General features: G+C 50.7%; 5 protein-coding genes and 1 non-coding gene across 6 annotated transcripts; 3 read left to right on the forward strand and 3 right to left on the reverse strand.

Annotated features, from left to right (window-relative positions):
- Window positions 1–1,327: 1,327 nt before the first annotated feature.
- ASPBRDRAFT_28186 (uncharacterized protein) lies at window positions 1,328–2,887 on the forward strand (the record flags this gene model as incomplete). The annotated part of the gene is made up of 3 exons (XM_067622482.1): window positions 1,328–1,713; window positions 1,753–1,822; window positions 2,078–2,887. The coding sequence occupies 3 exons, from the start codon at window positions 1,328–1,330 to the stop codon at window positions 2,885–2,887; spliced, it is 1,266 nt and encodes a 421-aa protein (XP_067482483.1).
- A 687-nt stretch (window positions 2,888–3,574) lies between these two features.
- ASPBRDRAFT_205239 (uncharacterized protein) lies at window positions 3,575–5,973 on the forward strand (the record flags this gene model as incomplete). Its single annotated transcript, XM_067621732.1, has 3 exons — window positions 3,575–3,626; window positions 3,671–4,143; window positions 4,188–5,973. The coding sequence occupies 3 exons, from the start codon at window positions 3,575–3,577 to the stop codon at window positions 5,784–5,786; spliced, it is 2,124 nt and encodes a 707-aa protein (XP_067482484.1). The 3' UTR covers window positions 5,787–5,973.
- A 416-nt stretch (window positions 5,974–6,389) lies between these two features.
- ASPBRDRAFT_t84 lies at window positions 6,390–6,461 on the reverse strand. Its single transcript has one exon. It is a non-coding gene; the product is annotated as a tRNA-Ala (tRNA).
- Window positions 6,462–6,819: 358 nt separating this feature from the next.
- ASPBRDRAFT_118941 (uncharacterized protein) lies at window positions 6,820–8,644 on the reverse strand (the record flags this gene model as incomplete). Its single annotated transcript, XM_067617207.1, has 4 exons — window positions 6,820–7,168; window positions 7,232–7,478; window positions 7,538–8,148; window positions 8,223–8,644. 4 exons carry the CDS (start codon window positions 8,642–8,644, stop codon window positions 6,820–6,822), a joined length of 1,629 nt encoding a protein of 542 aa, XP_067482485.1.
- A 3,448-nt stretch (window positions 8,645–12,092) lies between these two features.
- On the forward strand, window positions 12,093–14,010 carry ASPBRDRAFT_40519 (lactate 2-monooxygenase). Its single transcript, XM_067624371.1, has 2 exons — window positions 12,093–13,780; window positions 13,827–14,010. Exon 1 carries the CDS (start codon window positions 12,391–12,393, stop codon window positions 13,603–13,605), a length of 1,215 nt encoding a protein of 404 aa, XP_067482486.1. The 5' UTR covers window positions 12,093–12,390; the 3' UTR covers window positions 13,606–13,780; window positions 13,827–14,010.
- ASPBRDRAFT_120630 (putative endoglucanase) lies at window positions 13,819–16,604 on the reverse strand (the record flags this gene model as incomplete). Its single annotated transcript, XM_067617366.1, has 6 exons — window positions 13,819–15,641; window positions 15,687–15,740; window positions 15,786–16,026; window positions 16,072–16,270; window positions 16,314–16,458; window positions 16,505–16,604. 6 exons carry the CDS (start codon window positions 16,602–16,604, stop codon window positions 13,819–13,821), a joined length of 2,562 nt encoding a protein of 853 aa, XP_067482487.1.
- Between the last annotated feature and the right edge of the window lie 389 nt (window positions 16,605–16,993).

The following is a 16,993-nucleotide window of genomic DNA, read 5'->3' on the forward strand; positions in this document are numbered from 1 at the left end:
ACAACCTGTATGCCCAGCGAGCCCCGCAGCAATTTATACCCAGCTCTTATATACCCAGCGACATGACATCCCTATACGGAGCCCTTCAGCAACCATTTGTATTCCTTGCGACAATCAGCCATGCCCAGCGATTACTGATATCCCAGCGCCACGCGATGCCAATTGCCCATCCGGATGCCATCCTTAGCGATGCCTGCCCTGTAGCGACAATCCGAAGCCCGTGCATATATGAATACCCTTGCGACAATTGACCGATCGGACCGATGCCCCAGCAACCAGATAACTGTCAACCAGATAACTGTTTTAGGTGCCCAGTGTAGGAATGTTGCTTTTCACATGAGGTTTAAGCCTTGTGTAGGAGACTTGGTTTTTTGTCGTTCTGTATATACTGTTCCAAAAGTTCTTGCATTTCCTGCAAGTATTGTTCTTACTGCGGTGTTTGCTGTCAAGATGCTCTTCTGTTTGTTGAGGCCCGTTTAAAGTTTTAAGAGGCAGGATGGATATGACCAAACGCGACAATTCGGAGACCTTCCCATGCACCTTCGACGATGGTTTGCCAAATCGATCGCCAAGCCTCCGCAGAGGATGCCGCACGTGCTATGCCCTAACAAGATATGTTCGACTGTTTTATGTTCCTTCTCGTCAAGGCTATCTATATAGCAAGGGATATCGATTCGGATGATATTCTTGACTCGACCCTTCGACACGGTACAGCCACAGCCCTATGCGCTAGTGCAGTCGACCCACGCCAAGCAGCCCCATCGACCGAAGCAGAGTCGGTGATTCCCGGTTCTTCTACTTTGTTTAAGGCGATTGGATTTTGGCCTGATTCCAGCCCATCCCGCACATGTATGCTACTGTTGATTTATTCTGGGACAGCCGGTGATTCCCTTAATTAGATGTGGTTGTTATGTTAAATATGCATACTGTGCATCCGTGCACAAATTCTCCTCTAAGTTCGCCCCATCGTGCACACTCTTGATGTAAAGTGACCCGCTATACCGACAAATATTATCCCATTCACCATCGCCGAGCAATCGTTTCACATATTCCATACTGTTAGCTAGTTAGCAACACAATTCCATACAGAGGAACCCAAACTGACGCCTCATTGACGTTCCGTTTCCATCTTTCTCTCCGTCAGTCTTTCGTACTTGCTCCTCAACCACTACTATTACCTTTCCTCTACTCTTCTTCCATCCATACTCTCCTCTTTCAAATACAACTACATTCAACACTAGAAATAATCAACACCGAACCCCCTCTACAACCCTCCACTAACTCTCCTCCTCCCTCCAAACACAAACCACACCACCGAATAACTACCATGTCCAATACTGCTACACACAACCCCACCATAACCATCACCCAAATCAGCCAAGTCCGCAAACTCTACATGACCAAAATGATCGAACGAGGGTACTCCCGCACTTTGAGAGATAAATGTCGCGATATCTGGGACGAGGTGATTATCGATGCCGTCGAAGCGAATGCAGAATGTTCTTCTTCTGGAAGAAGCGGAGTTGTGAATACGGATGGATACACCACTACCACTATCACCACCACTATCACCACCACTCAGAAGAATAAGGACAATGGGAAGAAGGAGAAAGAGGGTGTTGACACCGAGTCTGAATCGGAGAGTAGTGAAAGCAGCAGTAACTCCGAGACGGAGGTGGAAGTGGATGCAAGTCTGGATGGGAGTGATTGTGGGTGTGCGGAGGGATGTGCGTGTGCGTGTGCGTGTTGTAGGGTGGAGTATCCGGAGAGTTTGGTCAGTGGGAGTGGGAATGGGAGTGAGGCGGAGAGTTTGGTTTCTTCGGTTTGTGGGTTGGATGGGGGGGAGGGGGATTAACTACTAGTAGTACTGGTTCTTTGTTGGGGGTGGATTTGATATGGGAAGTTCCGAAGCTTAAGGTTAGGGATGGTGTTTCGATATTGGAGGTGGATTGGAAGGTTCCGAGAATAGGAATATTCCTTGATTAAAGAAGATAAATGATGTGCTTGAGGGACATAAATATCTGTTGTTTTCTTCTCTTCTGTCTCGTTCATCATATTGTGCAATTGGACTGATCAGTCACCATCACTGAAGAATATCCATTATCCATCGCATTCATTACTAACTCCATCATCATCATCATCAAGAGCTATGTCTTACACAGCCATCCACGAGATCCAGGGGAGATTCGGCCTCCGAATGCTCCACTGCCAGAAAAATCTAGACCGGGACATTAAAAACTTCGTCGCTATTCCAGCAGGTGTCGCGAAGGACGACTTCGATGGGTACTACGGTACTCTGCACCGGCAGGCAACTGTGTTGAAAGAATTGCGGGGCAACCTGGTTCGGCCCTTGATAGAATTGGGAGCTATTCTAGACACTGCCCAGGCTGAGATGAAAGACGCGCTGAAGGAGGAGCAGAAGCGGAGGGGAAGTGAGCAGCTTCCACAGTATCAGCTTCTTGTGGCGAGGAGTCTGGCTACGGGTCCGACGTATCCTGTATCTCCGAAGATGAAGCCGCAGGAAAGTGATGGTGATGCGGATCCCGAGAAAGAGACTATGAAGAGAAGTGAACAGCATCAGCTGGATCACTATCCGCTTTTTATGGAGATGGATCAATGGCCTGTATATCCTTTCGAGAAGATGAAGATGCAGGAAAGTGACGGTGATGCGGATTTCGAGAAAGAGAAGGTGAAGAGAAGTAGGCAGCATCAACAGCAACAGCTTCTTGTGGCGAAGAGTCTGGAGACGGGTCCGAAGCGTCGTCAATCTCCTGTATGTCCTCTCGAGAAGAAGAAGGTGCAGGAGAGTGATGGTGATGCGGATTCGGAGCGTGAGGTGGAAATTGATAATTGGGATGATACTGACGCTGCTACTTTGTTTTGGTGATACCTCGTGCCGTAGATGGCTATATAGAGGTGTCGCTGGAGTAGAAATGGATGCTCCTGGGCAGGTAGAAGGAATAATGTCAACCATAAATCCCGATTTGGGATGTTGTTACCACGATATTGTCTTAATCTTGATTTCCTCCTATCTGTCTCCTATGTTCTTGTCTATCAGTACATATACGTAAACGATGCTACTCGCGATCTCGAACTATAAATTGACGTATTCATCAGTGAATACATCATATCCGGTGCTGCTTTAGCTTCCATCCAAAGATACAGTGCTTGGCCTATGTTACATTCTCCCACTGAAGAAACATATCTCTGCACAGCTGTTACATGAAGAGGGGAAGGTGACACTACTAGCATGCTCTAGTGCATGATCTGCATCAATTTCGGGGCAATCCGATAATATCCTGAACCCTCACTGGTTGTCACCGTGAAGCGCATATCAACTCCGTGCGGGGTTCTGAGTTAGCCTTCAACTTCACAATCACAACCAATCAAGGACTCTTCCGGGTCACTTCCAAGTTGCATGAAACGGTCGATATACCCTGCTAGCCGAGCTGCAACCTTGCTATCTGCAGCCTCCCCATGATTTGCAGGTTACATGCAGTGTAACGGTCTACCAGGCTATATAATCATTGTAGCGGACGCACGTCTTCACTCTTGGTCTAATTCAACTATCACCATGCGGTGGAAGGCACTTTACACACTCGGTCTAATTGACTTCACCATCTGCGGTATGCACCTTGGATTCTTCTAATGTAGTCGCTTACAATTATAGGGTTTGCCCGTCTGGTGACGGTCCCGACTATTCCACTCATTACTGAGAATGGCACCTATGCACTGTCCCAGGTCACCAAGATTGTCGTAGATACGCGTCATGCTAGCACTGTGGACACTCAAGGCCAAACATTGATACCCCCGACCTTGAGAGAGTTTGCTGCGACATTCCAGGAGGACCTTCAATCCTCTCTTGGCATCGATCTCCCACTCGTCACCAGTAGCAACCCCAGCGACCATACTATCTTCCTGACCCTCTCCAACAACACGGGTTTCCACGATGTTGCAGGACGCTTTACAGCGGAGGCATATGCCTTACACATCGACGATCATGGAATCACCATCTCTGGAGCGAGTCCCCTGGGCGTCTGGTGGGGAACGCGCTCGCTACTTCAGGCTGCTGTGGTCAGCAAACACAACCTCCCTCAGGGCTCTGCAGTCGATGCTCCAGGCTGGGGAACCCGCGGCGTCATGGTAAGCCTTCATTATAGAACTTGTCAACCTAGCTAACCGATTAGCTCGACGCCGGACGTCACTACTACCCACCCGATTTCTTGATCGAAATGTGCGCGTACCTGTCCTTCTTCAAGCAGAACGTCTTCCACCTCCACCTCAGCGACAACCTCTACAACAACGTCGACCTCTACTCTACTGAAGAATCCATGGATCTCTACGCCGCATTCCGACCCTGGTCCGACGACCCAGCCGTATCCGGGCTCAACAAGCGCGCCAACGAATCCTACACGCGCAGCCAATTCAACCACATCCAGCGCCAATGCGCCCGTCGCGGCGTCACCATCATCCCGGAGATCGAAGCCCCTGGCCACGCCCTGGCCATCGTGCAATGGCGACCAGAACTCGGTCTAACCGACCTCAGCATGCTCAACATCAGCCACCCCGACACCATCCCGACGATGAAATCCATCTGGAAGACGTTCCTCCCCTGGTTCCACAGCAAGACCGTCCACCTCGGCGCAGACGAGTACTCCTCCTCCTACGTATCCGACTACACCGACTTCGTCAACGACATGCACGCCTACATCGCCGAGCAATCCGACAAAGACACCCGCATCTGGGGCACCTTCACCCCATCACAGGGCGCCAACGTCTCCAAAGCCGTCACCATCCAACACTGGGAATACTTCGAAGACAACCCTTACTTCGACTACATCAAACACAACTACTCCGTGCTCAACTCCGACGACGCCTTCTACATCGTCGGGAAATGGTCCGGCAGCTACCCGCAGTATCTCAACAAAACGCGCGTCTTCCACGGCGATCCCGCAACCAACGGGCCCTACGCCCCGAATATCTTCTCGACCACCAACGCAACCGATAACCCACCACGAGAGAACCCCTTCGTGCTCGGCCACATCGCCGCCCTCTGGAACGACTACGGACCTAATGCAACCACCTACCTTGAGGCGTATTACTCCTGGCGTGATGTCCTTCCGGCACTAGCCGATAAGCAATGGGGGGGTGATATCCTAGAAGAGGAGTACGATGATGTGTTCGATAGTCTTCACGCCGTGATCCCAGACCAGAACCTGGATCGGCACATACCAAGCAAAACAGATCTGATCCTGCACTACAACTTCAATACCACCGGATCCACAGTTCCAGATTTATCAGGAAACAACTACCATGCTATAATCAACCATACCTGTCCCATCCATACATCTAACTCGACCATCACATTCACCGGAACATGCACCCTCACTACACCCCTCCAAAGCAAGGGAAGAGACTATACCTTGTCTTTCTCTGTATACCCATTCACAACTCACCCATCAGTCCTGTTCTCAGGGAGAGATTCCACTCTGCTCAATGGTAATGGCTCAATCAGCAATATCACCCTAGTGAGCGGTGGGAATCCATATACATTGAACTACAGTCTCCCAGTTGGACAATGGACGGATGTGAGTTTGATCGGGAAGGGGAATAGGACGTTTCTATCTGTTGATGGCAACAGCGAGAAAATGGAGTTTCTGGCGAGGTTAGGAGTGAATGGGGAGGAGTTGGTGTGGGCGCCGATTGCGATTGAGGCACCGGTGCAGAGGATCGGGGAGGGGTTTGTCGGGATGATGGGGGAGGTGAAGTTGTGGGGGACTGCATGAGATTCTATCTGATGGCATTTTTGGTAGCATTATCATGTCAGCTTTGGGTATAAAGTTTGAGTGTTGAGTGCATCATATTGCGGTGATTACTAGGTACCACCAGTAATTGTAGTGACTAGTGAGTGGAAATCGAGTAGTAGCAGCAGAAATATATTTTGAAAACCCGTGCAACAGTGATTGATTCACGCCACTCACTCACCTGAAAAACAAAAGAATTCGCCACTCCAATCTAATCCCCCTTAACAGAAAACTAATAAACAAACCAAGTATCCAAACCACTCATTCACGGTCCAACATGATCCACGAGTCCCTGAAAAGGACTATCACTGGTTATTGGGTAGTGGTTCCCCTCCCGTCTGCCGGACCCGCCAGATTAAAGTTTTCTGCAATTTAGTAGAATAGACTAACTATAAGCGAAGTGATCTAGAACCATGGGTTTGTTCTGGTGGAAGTTTACTCCGTTAGTAGTGGATATTTTATATTCATTATTTATTTAATGGTAATGGAAATGTCACATTGAATTTTTCTTATTAGAGAAAAAAAGAGATTCTCTAGTGTGGCAGTACACGGATACCGTCTACAGGGTGGAGGGGATTAAAAAAATGGAGCTGAAGGGGATCGAACCCTTGACCTCTCGCATGCAAAGCGAGCGCTCTACCACTGAGCTACAACCCCAGTTGAGTACCTTCCTATTCCATCGATAGAATTAGGAGAGATTCAAATTTGCCACGGATATCACAAGAATAATAAACCAATATATGTATGTATATTCGCCCACCATCTATCTATCTATATCATAGCAGTCATAACATGTCATATCATCTAGCACAACACCAATGATACCCACTTTTCCATTCCATATAACCCATGTATCCATCCGATCGAAGAAGAAAAGAAGAAAAGAAGAAGTACCCTCACCAACACCAAACACAACAATCAAAAAGGTCTCAAACCAGAATCAAGTAAGAAGGGAATCATCAAAGTGAATCATCATCAAAAGAAGCAAGAAAAGAAAAAAAAAAGAAAGATCTATTTATATCGCGCAAACCGTATCATCCCTATCCCCCGGCCCAATCCCTCTCCTCTTGACCCCAAACATGGCAATCACCAAGCCTAGACCCGCTAGACCAGCGGAACACCACAGTCCCGTACGGTATTGATGCGCCAGATCATGGCCCTTTTTGATGTCGACTTCTTCCGCGACAGCCGCGGAGATGGCTAGGGCCACGCCGGAGCCGATTTGGAAAGCTGTGTTGAGCATGCCACCACAGAGACTCTTCACTTGCACCGGGACGGTAGTCAGAATGGCAGTGCTGGTGGTGACGAAGATCAGAGAGACGGCGGTGATGCTGATTAGGGAGGTGGGGAGGACGTTGACCCAGCTGGATTATCATTAGTATTCATTCATTCATTCATTCAGGAGCAAGGGGATGGTGGACACGTACAAACTGGTTTCCGGACTGGATGTGAGAGCGCTCGGGATGGGTGCAATAACAGTCAAGATCAACCCTGCCAGCAGGGTGTATTTTCCATTCACGTACTCCAGGGCCTTGCCGGTGCCCATGGAGGCGATGAACCCGATCACGCCCATGGGGAGGAAGCGGAGTGCGGTGTCCCCGGCAGACAGCTTGTCGACTTCTTGGGCCATCAGGACGATGTAGTAGATGACGTTTTGGTAGCTGCCGTAGCAGGCTGGAAATTATTAGTGTCTGTATGATGATGGTATCAGGGGAGTGGATTGGGGGACTCACTGAATCCTGCGATCCACAGACCAGCAAAGTTAGGGAGCTTCCACAAGCCCAGCGGCATCAGTGGGTAGGAGAGGAAATTCTCCCAAAGGGTGAACGCCACCAGCAGGGCGACGGCCAGCACTAGCAAGACAATGATAAAGGGCGTGCCCCAGCCATAGACGCCACCACTGGACAGCACGAATTGCAGGAGGATGAGACCCGCCGTGGAGAGCATGGCGCCGACATAGTCCATCTTGGGCTTTTCCTTGCCGGCAAGGCTATCCTTGGGCAGGACAATTGCACCCAGGATGCCGAGTGATCCCGTGATGATGACGATGAAGTAGAAGATGTATCGCCATCCCAGAGAGGAGGTAAGGAAGCCACCGAAAATCAGACCCACGCAGAACCCCACTGTTCCGGAGGAGGCGTAGATGGACAGTGCGCGCGTCCGATCCAGCCCGCTGAAGTAGGAGCTGATGATTCCGATCGCGGAGGGCACGGTGAGCGCAGCGCCCATGCCTTGTAGCCCGCGGAAGACGGTGAGTTGGATGAAGGATTGGCCGAAGCCAATGGCCAGAGTCCAGAGGGAGAGCCAACTTAGGCCCAGACAGAGGATCAACTTGCGACCATACCTGATAGATAATTAGTATGTGAAGGAGTGAAGGACTGAAGGACTAAGAAAGACTGTCTCAAGAGGTATACGTACCGGTCGGACAGAACACCCGCAAGGAGCAGGAACCCCCCAAAGGTAAGGGTATATGCGGAGATCATCCATTGGAGATTGGTGTCAGACACGTCAAAGTCCTCTTGGATGGACGACAACGCGACATTGGCACTGGTCATGAAGACATTATCGAGGAATTGGGAGCCCGAGGTGACCAGCAGGATGAGGGCGCCTTTCCACGAGGCCAGACGACCAATTTCAGGACATGGCCCCAGCTTCGTGAGCTCTTTCTCTTCAATAGGAGTGGCAACACCGGACGACGGAGTGCTACTCTCATCACCGAGCGAAGAGCCCGGACGAGAAAAGATGGTAAAATGAGGAAATTTGGAGGGAACATCGCCGTCCAACTGCTGCGACGGTTGTTGCTCCTGCTGCCGGCCTCGCAAAAAGTCTAGGATGGCCATTTTTGATAGAGATTCTGATTCTGAATTGAGGAACGACGAGACAGGGACAGCCGGGTCATTTTTTAAATAGTTAGATTAGCGGGGGGCGCAAGGAAAACAAAAAAGAAAAAAAGTCTGTAAAGAATCTGAAGGAAAAAGTGGGTTTAGTGTGATGGTGTGTGGCATCGATAGACTTTCTCTGCTGTCCAGCAACTGCTTTTTCGGTCGGGCTCCGTGCCCTAATTTCTGGTGTTGCAGCATGTCTTCATCGATTGCGCGTCCAGCATAGTTCAGTTGACCCTGCCATTGCGTTTATCGGCATTATCGCTAGTTTTATTAATAGTTGCTGCTACTGGCTTATCGGGCTTCTCTTACGGAGTCGCACCCTGCAGTGCAGAGTGCGACCACATTGTCTCTGGTGGATCACCGTCTGTGATTTCTCATTCGCCTCCCTGCTGAATAACCCCCCTCCTCCCATCCGTCTCCTCTTCCCTTTTCCAGTCGAGGTGACGACTCCAGCAGAGGAGAGTAACTGTTCACATGCTCGCCACAGAGTGGATCATGAAGATGCTATCGATAGTGGATTACGGTGATAGTGGATATCAAATAACTTGTGGTCCTTGATCGCCGGGTGACATGTGCTTTGTGAAGGGACATTGAATGGATAGTTACTGCTTGGAAAGCTTGTGTGACCAGCTGTTCATCGATCGGCGAGTGGATAAAAAAGAAATAACAGCTCTAAATTTTGGAATGGATTACTCAACCAGTCCGCGAAACCTGATTGCGTGCTGGTTGAAAGTGTTTGGAATCCCTAGCGAGCATAGGATGTGCACACCCCTATCTATCTAGCCACTGATCACCATCCGGATGGAACCCGTGCGGCGGGAAGCTAACCCGGTCCCTGTTCCACTGTGCGCTTGTTTTCTAGCTTACTTTTTGCTATTTGCTTCTTCCCTAATTCCAGACCCAACCCGTCGTTCCCGTTGGGTCGATCGACAAAATAGTGAGAAGCTTCAATGCCGAAACTACTATCCATCGGGCCGAGAAATCAAATCCACCGGCCCTGAATGATTACACCTTAACCGCCCTGACCGCATCCGGTTAAAATCCCACCAGGTAGCAGGACCCTTTACGCGACCGCTTTTTGATGTCCGCCATGTTAATCTCCGCACATTGCGTACTCAGGGGTAGGTCAGTTATGCAGAGGATTCGTCATGATCTCCATGATCACCCATTGGATCCCGCAAGGGTGGTTTTCTGTCACTACCCTAGAGGGGGTGACGGGGGAGAGATCAGAATGAGAGGTAGATCCCTCATGTAGTTATGCAGGACAAGCAACAACCGTTTTAGCCAAGAGTAACGACATGTCTGGTAATCCACTCTGTGTATGATGAAGCTTTAGCCATACCCCGCTACTAACTAGATAACAACCTAACACTGCTGCTATAAGCTATTGATAAAGAAGTCTAGTATACATGCACTCGACAGTGGGTATAAATCTCGCATTGACTGGCCACGTTGAATATATAGCGGGTCCAGAAGAAAAAATCTATCAGCGTAGTATATCAATAGTAGCGGTGATAGTGAAGCTAGAGATTTCTCTCAATTAAACTAGTAACTACTGATGAAATCAGCTAGCGTGTCGAATTCCATCCATAGTAACTAACTATCATCTGTTATCGCCAGGAATTCTCGGCAGACTTGCCCATGAAACGGTATCCAGGGCCAAGAAAAATAACGGTGCCTAGATAAGCCTGTTTTGACCAACAAATCCCATCCCATCCATCCCCATGTCTCAGATTCCCCTTGAATGGGATGACGACAGACCACCCGGATTCCAATGCCAGGGGCTACCTCTTCCAAGGACGTGTTGCCAATAATTCCATCTGCTGTATCACAAGCCCACCCACAGCCCCACTAAACCGCGACTCATATAGCTGTATGGCTGGTTCTCAGGCTGACAGGTTTATAATAAGGATAGCAAGTGAAGCGAGATTGGATGGTAGTGACGTACTCATCATGCTGCAAATATGCTAGATCGGGTTATACATAAGTGTGATGCTGAAACTCAGTGACTCCCCCTTTGTCTGATGTCTGACGGACGGATGATGATCATGTCTTTTATGTCCATTCATTGCATGCATGTTTGGTGATCATTCATTCTTCATCATGGTGTATGCGTTTAGGCAGAACTGTCTGTCTGTCAATTTCCGGATGATTGCGCCGGAAGCTATTGCTACTGGGCGGTTGATATTGTCCGATATACTTGTGTCCCTGATACTTCGTCATCGACATGTTCTACTAGCTTCTAAGCGAATGCTCTAGCAGAAAGGGTCGCTTCTAGCGCGCACTTGACCGAAGCATGTCCAAGCGACCGTACAAGGACCCGCTATCTATAGTAAGTTCTTTCTCTATAGATCGGTCTGGTCTGTGAATAGCTTTTATATGGAGTACTAATATAAGCACAGGATTAACAACTGGCAGTCACTGCTAATGAGTCACTGCTCAATTGGTTGCCTGTGGCAATCTCCACTACGCTCTCGAGAGTCGAGACTCTACTACTACACCGTGGTGACGGGGCAGTGGACGGACTCGGGCGGAAGGCACCTAACGGCAGCGCGATGTGGATATCAGCTAGTTTGAGCTGAGCTGAGAGGAAGATAGAGTTGAGTGGCGGTGAGGGCTTTGTTTACCAAAGTCTAGAAGGATGAAGGATGGGATGGCGATAACGGGACCTGGTCTTAAGGCCTAGACAAAGTCTTAACCGAGTGGATCAACAGTGGCGTTCTAGAGCATCAAAACTTTGAGCCAGGTCACGGATGATCCACTTGACCCACTGCCACGGACCATCCGGACTAACTTGCTTAGCTGCCTGGCTATCTGTTGATGGAGTTAATTTGTCGGAGTCAAAAGGGTCTGTTGGCACCATTTGATCCTTTGATGGGTGATAATGTAGTGTTGATAGCTGCTGACGCTCCACTGAAGGCATTGGCAGATGTGCACACTGCACAGTCGTTGGCATGCGTGATGGATAACTTGACAGTGAGAGAGGATGCTCTAACACATCAGTGGAGACACTACATTTGAGTTGCAAGGGTAATAATGACTCTAGCAAAGATCATTCCCTCACTACTTGGTAAGCAAACTGCATAATATTTATCCCTGAGGTATAATACTAACATCTATCAGACACTCTGTGACGCCACTATCTCACGCCCGAAGATACAGAAGTATGAAGATACAAAATCATCCATATTTTTATCTTATGAGCCCAATAAAATTAATCGAGGGGATCAAGCAGAAATCAGTCATTATTTCTCAGACAGGTGCATAGGCTGTTCAATTCAAGTGGTTCCCAATACGAACACTGCAGACGGGTATACTTCTTACGAAACCACCGGGACCTAAGTAAACGCTCACCCGAGCCCTACTGATTATTCCATCACAAATAGATCAATGCCCTCTATAGCATCGCTGAGCATGGTATTAATCATACTAGAAAAGTCCATAACTGCATAACCTGCACGATCGGTGCCTGAGGATCCGCCCCACCCGACCACCAACGGATCCATTTATGTCGTCATCGCTGAGATCAAGTCTGCCCTGTCCAAAACCTGAAATCAATACCTACGTTCACACATATATCCCCAATTACACTTCCATAACTACTATCCCACCTCAATTCTTACAAATTAACCCTCACACACAACCCCTTCATATACGCCAATATACACAAATTACACACCAATATACATACAAACAACAAAATGACCCCCCCACCCCCCTCCACCTACCAATCCGAAGTCTACACCCACGGTCTCCGCGACCAAAAACCCTCTATCACCTTCATCCCCAGCGAATGGGAGAACCTCGCCCGGTCGCGCCTCTCGGCCAACAGCTTCAGCTACGTGCACGGCTCGGCGGGGACAGGGGAAACCGACCGCAAGAACCGATCCGCATTCGAGAAGTGGTCCGTGATACCATCGCGCCTCGTTCCCTCGAACAACAACAACACCTTCCCAGACCTCTCAACCACCCTCTTCGGAAAGAAATACTCCTCACCCATTGCCATCGCCCCCGTGGGAGTCCAAACCATCTTCCACCCCGACGGCGAACTAGCCGTTGCACGCGCCGCAGCGAAGCTAGACATCCCCTATACATTGAGCACCGCAACAGCTACCTCCACCGAAGACGTCGCGACCGCGAACGGACCCAACGGGAAGAGATGGTTCCAGCTGTATTGGCCGGGGAACGAACATAACGATATCACGATTAGTTTGTTAGATCGCGCGAAGCGCAATGGGTATGATGTGTTAGTTGTCACGCTGGATACGTATATACTCGGCTGGAGGCCAACGGATATGGATAATGGGTATAATCCTTTCCTGAGGGGGGATAGTGTAGGGGTGAAGATGGGGTTTACGGATGAGGTGTTTAGAAAGTGGTTTCGGGAGAGGTTTGGGAAGGAAGTTGAGGAGGATGAAGGGTTGGCGGCCGGGGAGTGGACGAAGGTGGTTTTTCCCGGGGGGTCGCATTCTTGGGAGGATTTGAGGTTTCTCAAGGAGCATTGGGAGGGTCCGATTGTGTTGAAGGGCGTGCAGAGTGTCAGGGATGCGAGGAGGGCCGTGGAGTATGGCATGCACGGGATTGTGGTCTCGAATCATGGCGGGAGGCAGATGGATGGGGGGGTGGGTTCGTTGACGGTGTTGCCGGGGATTGTGGATGCCGTGGGGGAGCAGATTGAGGTGTTGTTTGATTCGGGGGTCAGGTGTGGTGCTGATGTGGTGAAGGCGTTGGCGTTGGGGGCGAAGATGGTGCTGGTGGGGAGGCCGTATGTGTATGGGTTGGCGATTGCTGGGGAGGAGGGAGTGAGACATGTGTTGAGGAGTTTGTTGGGTGAGTTGCAGTTGTCGTTGCATTTGGGCGGGTTTAGGAGTGTGCAGAGGGAAGAGTTGAATAGGGAGTGTTTGATTAGAGAGTAGATAGATGCATAGAGGGTTATATTGGTATGTAGAGTGAAAACTGTTCTACTATCAGAAGAGTAGTTGCATATGGACTAGATAGATATGTTATCACAAACTCATTAACAGAAACTCATGACTGGTTCAACGACAATGTCAATTAACAGATGAACTCTCCACAATTAACTCTCCAAACCTGTGACCGTTAGTCTCCATGCATCAGATACAAGGCTACTACTTACACTGCGAATAATACTCATTCTCATACGTGCACGTCCACCCACTCGGACACTGCGTCGGGCCCGTAAACCCACTACCACCGCACTGACCATACGCCGAGGCCGTTCCAGTTGCAGTAGATGTCGCAGAAGTAGTCGAGCTACTCTTCGTAGTCGTGATCAATGTCGTCGTCGTCGTCGACTTACTGCTCGTAGTGATAGTTGTAGCCGAACTCTTTGTACTCGAAACAGTCGTGCTGGAACCTACCTTCGAAGTCGAACTCTTCACTGTCGACGAAGCAGTCGACGACACACTACTAGTAGAAGCAGTCGCAGTAGCAGTTGCACTTGGCAGACTCCCACTGGGATCACCATAAAAGATCCCCCTACCATTCGTCCCCACAAACACCCGTCCATAGTTCTGCAAATCCCCATTAACCACATTCGCCGAAGCAGACCCGAACCCATGCCCAGCGTCGGAGATGATCTGCCAATTGACTCCTTGATCCTCGGTCTTGAACAGCCCCGTGACACCATCCACAGTAAAAAACCCGAAGAGCACCGGATAGTCACTATCAGCGGACGGCTTGCCGAACCCGAAACTCCATCCCTCCGTGCAGCCGCTTCCAATCTGTGTGAAACTCTTGCCGAAGTTGGTGGAATGGAAGAGTCCCGTGTCGGTACTGACCCAGACGTCGCCGGCGAGAGACGGGTGCGCGCGGATGGCGTTGGCGGTGGTGCTGCTGCCGAGGGTGGTACTCACAGTAAAGGTCGCGGCAGTGTCGGAGGAAAGGTAGAAGGAGGAGCCGGAGGCGCCGTAGAAGTAGGTGTTGTTGGCTTTGTCGGAGGCGATCACGGCGCCCGAGGGGAGGGAGGAGACGGCGCTGAGCGTACCTTGGCTGTGGGAGCGATAGGCGCCGTCGCTGTTCATGAGGAGGATGGTGTCGGCGTCGGCGGAGAGGGCGACTTGGCCGGTGGCGGTGGAGGATGAAGCGGCGTAGTCGGCGTACCAGGATTCGCCGAAGCTGCTAGATAAAGCGAGAGTGGGATCGGAGTCGCTGGACCCCGAGCGGACGATGTTGGCGGGCTTGTTGCCGGCGTAGTCGATGCCGTTGGTGGAGCTGTAGGTCGGGGTGTGGTAGTATTGTGAAGGGGCGGTGGTCAGGGAGGTGTGGTAGAAGCCGCCGTCGTCGCCGACCGCAGAGAGGAGGGCAGGTCCGCCCGGGGGAGTGATGAGGCCGAGGACGGCCATTTCTTCAATGCCGACGGCGAGCGATTTGATGGTGACGTTGTGGGTGCTGTCCCAGTTTTGGAGGTCGTGGCCGCCGTAGATGGTCGCGCCGGTGCCGTACAGCCAGTGGTCCGAGTCGAAGGGGTCGATGGCGAGGGCTTCGACCATCCAGCCGACGCGGACGGGGAACTCGTCGGTGGAAGTGTCGTCTTGGAGCCATGGGGCGTTGGAGATGTCGTATGAGTAGTAGTAGTCGATGTTGGGGTAGCCATTCCATGCCCAGATGGGTGACCAGGTGGCTCCAGAATCGGTACTACGCCAGATCAGCTCGTCGGGCCACCAGCAGTTGAGAGCTGCGACCATGACGGTGCCAGGCACTTGGAGGTCGACGGCCAGTCCGCCATAGCCGTAGTAGGTGTCTGTCAGGGAGGTCGGGCTGATGTCGGTCCAGACGCCGCTGGTGATGTTGTATTTGTGGACCGTGCCATTGGTGCCGTCGTATGGGCCAGCACCGTTGGAGTAGGAGATGTAGAGGGTGTGCTCGGATGGTGAGAGAACACCTTTGTGGGGGAGAAAGCCATACAAGGGCTCTCCAGATACCCAAGACCCTAGTTGGTTAGATGGGTAGCTAATGGGAACGTCAGGGAGCTTACAGGTTTCGCCAGCATCTTCAGATACAAAGACGGATTCTCCGGTGTCCACCACGCCTATCACAGTTAGTGTGCTTTCAACAAACTTAAGAACGCACATACCGACAAAGATGCGAGGAGTTGGAGAGCCACTGGACCCCGAGGTCGAATCAAAGGTAACCCAGGCGATTCCCACCACATCAGACGTGTAGGATGAGCTGGAGTCTTGGAAATAAGTGCCTGTCCACTTAAAGGCAGTCACATTGGACCATGTCGCGCCGTAGTCGGTGCTCTTCCACAAGCCATGGCCACTTCGGGCTCCAAAGTACAAGATGCTGTTGTCATTCGGATCCACGGCCAGTCGCTGTAAGGTCAATATATGCGCAAGAGATGGTGGCTAGGGACTTACTTCGCCAATACCCCGGCCGGGCATATTTCCTCCAACTTTGAAGGGAAGCTTGGTCTCTTCCCAGGTATTACCCTGATCTGTCGACCGCAGGATCGAGCCATCATTGGGATCCCAGTCGTTGGTGTACATGCCCACTGCAACATACACTCGGTCGGTATCCACGGGATCGGTGGCGATCGCATCGATGCCCCAGTCGTGCCTGGATAGTGAGCATGAGCTTCCGCTAAGAGGGGCTTACGTACCAGTTGGAATTGTTGGCCCAGTCCATCAACGGGGTCCAGGTATCGTCCGAGTTCAACCGGTAGGCGCCGCCAATGTCGGTGCGAGCATAGGCGACACCTTTGGCTGAAGGGTTGAAAACGATGCCGGGCGTGAAGCCTCCGCCGCCTGGTTACATTAGCTTGTTGATTCAAAATCTTCTAGATAGTCATACCCCCGGTGACAACATTCTTCCAAGTATACGCCTGAGAAGCGGCAGCCTGGACAGAGTCCATCAGGTAGCTCGCTACCAGGGCTGCGAGTGTACGCCGCATGGTGACTGTGACTGTTGATGCGACTGATAATGTCGATCGATGTGGGAGAACATAGAGCTTAAATATCTAGCAGGCTCATACGGTAGAACTGTCCTTCAGGCACAATTCACGGATAACAAGGTCTCATGTGTGACATGCAGTGGTCCTGCATTAGTTGACGTGAACAGACAGATGCTATACCGGACATGGAACGGACCAAGGCATTGTGGTCAGACGGTCTTGAGCTGCTCCACTATGGCTGAATTGATTCTGCAGATGCAGGAACGAGGACATATTTCGGAGAAAGGACCGAGTAGCCGAATAAATTAATTGATGAGGTGATTCGGTCAGATGGTGCTGCGTGACTGATTCATCACGGAGTAGTCTCCGAAGCCAGTCATCGCATTGAC

This window comes from Aspergillus brasiliensis (genome assembly GCF_001889945.1).
Source record: "Aspergillus brasiliensis CBS 101740 unplaced genomic scaffold ASPBRscaffold_3, whole genome shotgun sequence".
In the NCBI taxonomy this organism is placed as follows: domain Eukaryota; kingdom Fungi; phylum Ascomycota; class Eurotiomycetes; order Eurotiales; family Aspergillaceae; genus Aspergillus; species Aspergillus brasiliensis.

What these genes read in the sequence shown, in the direction of transcription:
- ASPBRDRAFT_40519 (XM_067624371.1), top strand. Translation starts at nt 12,391, where the DNA reads ATGACCCCCCCACCCCCCTCCACCTACCAATCCGAAGTCTACACCCAC.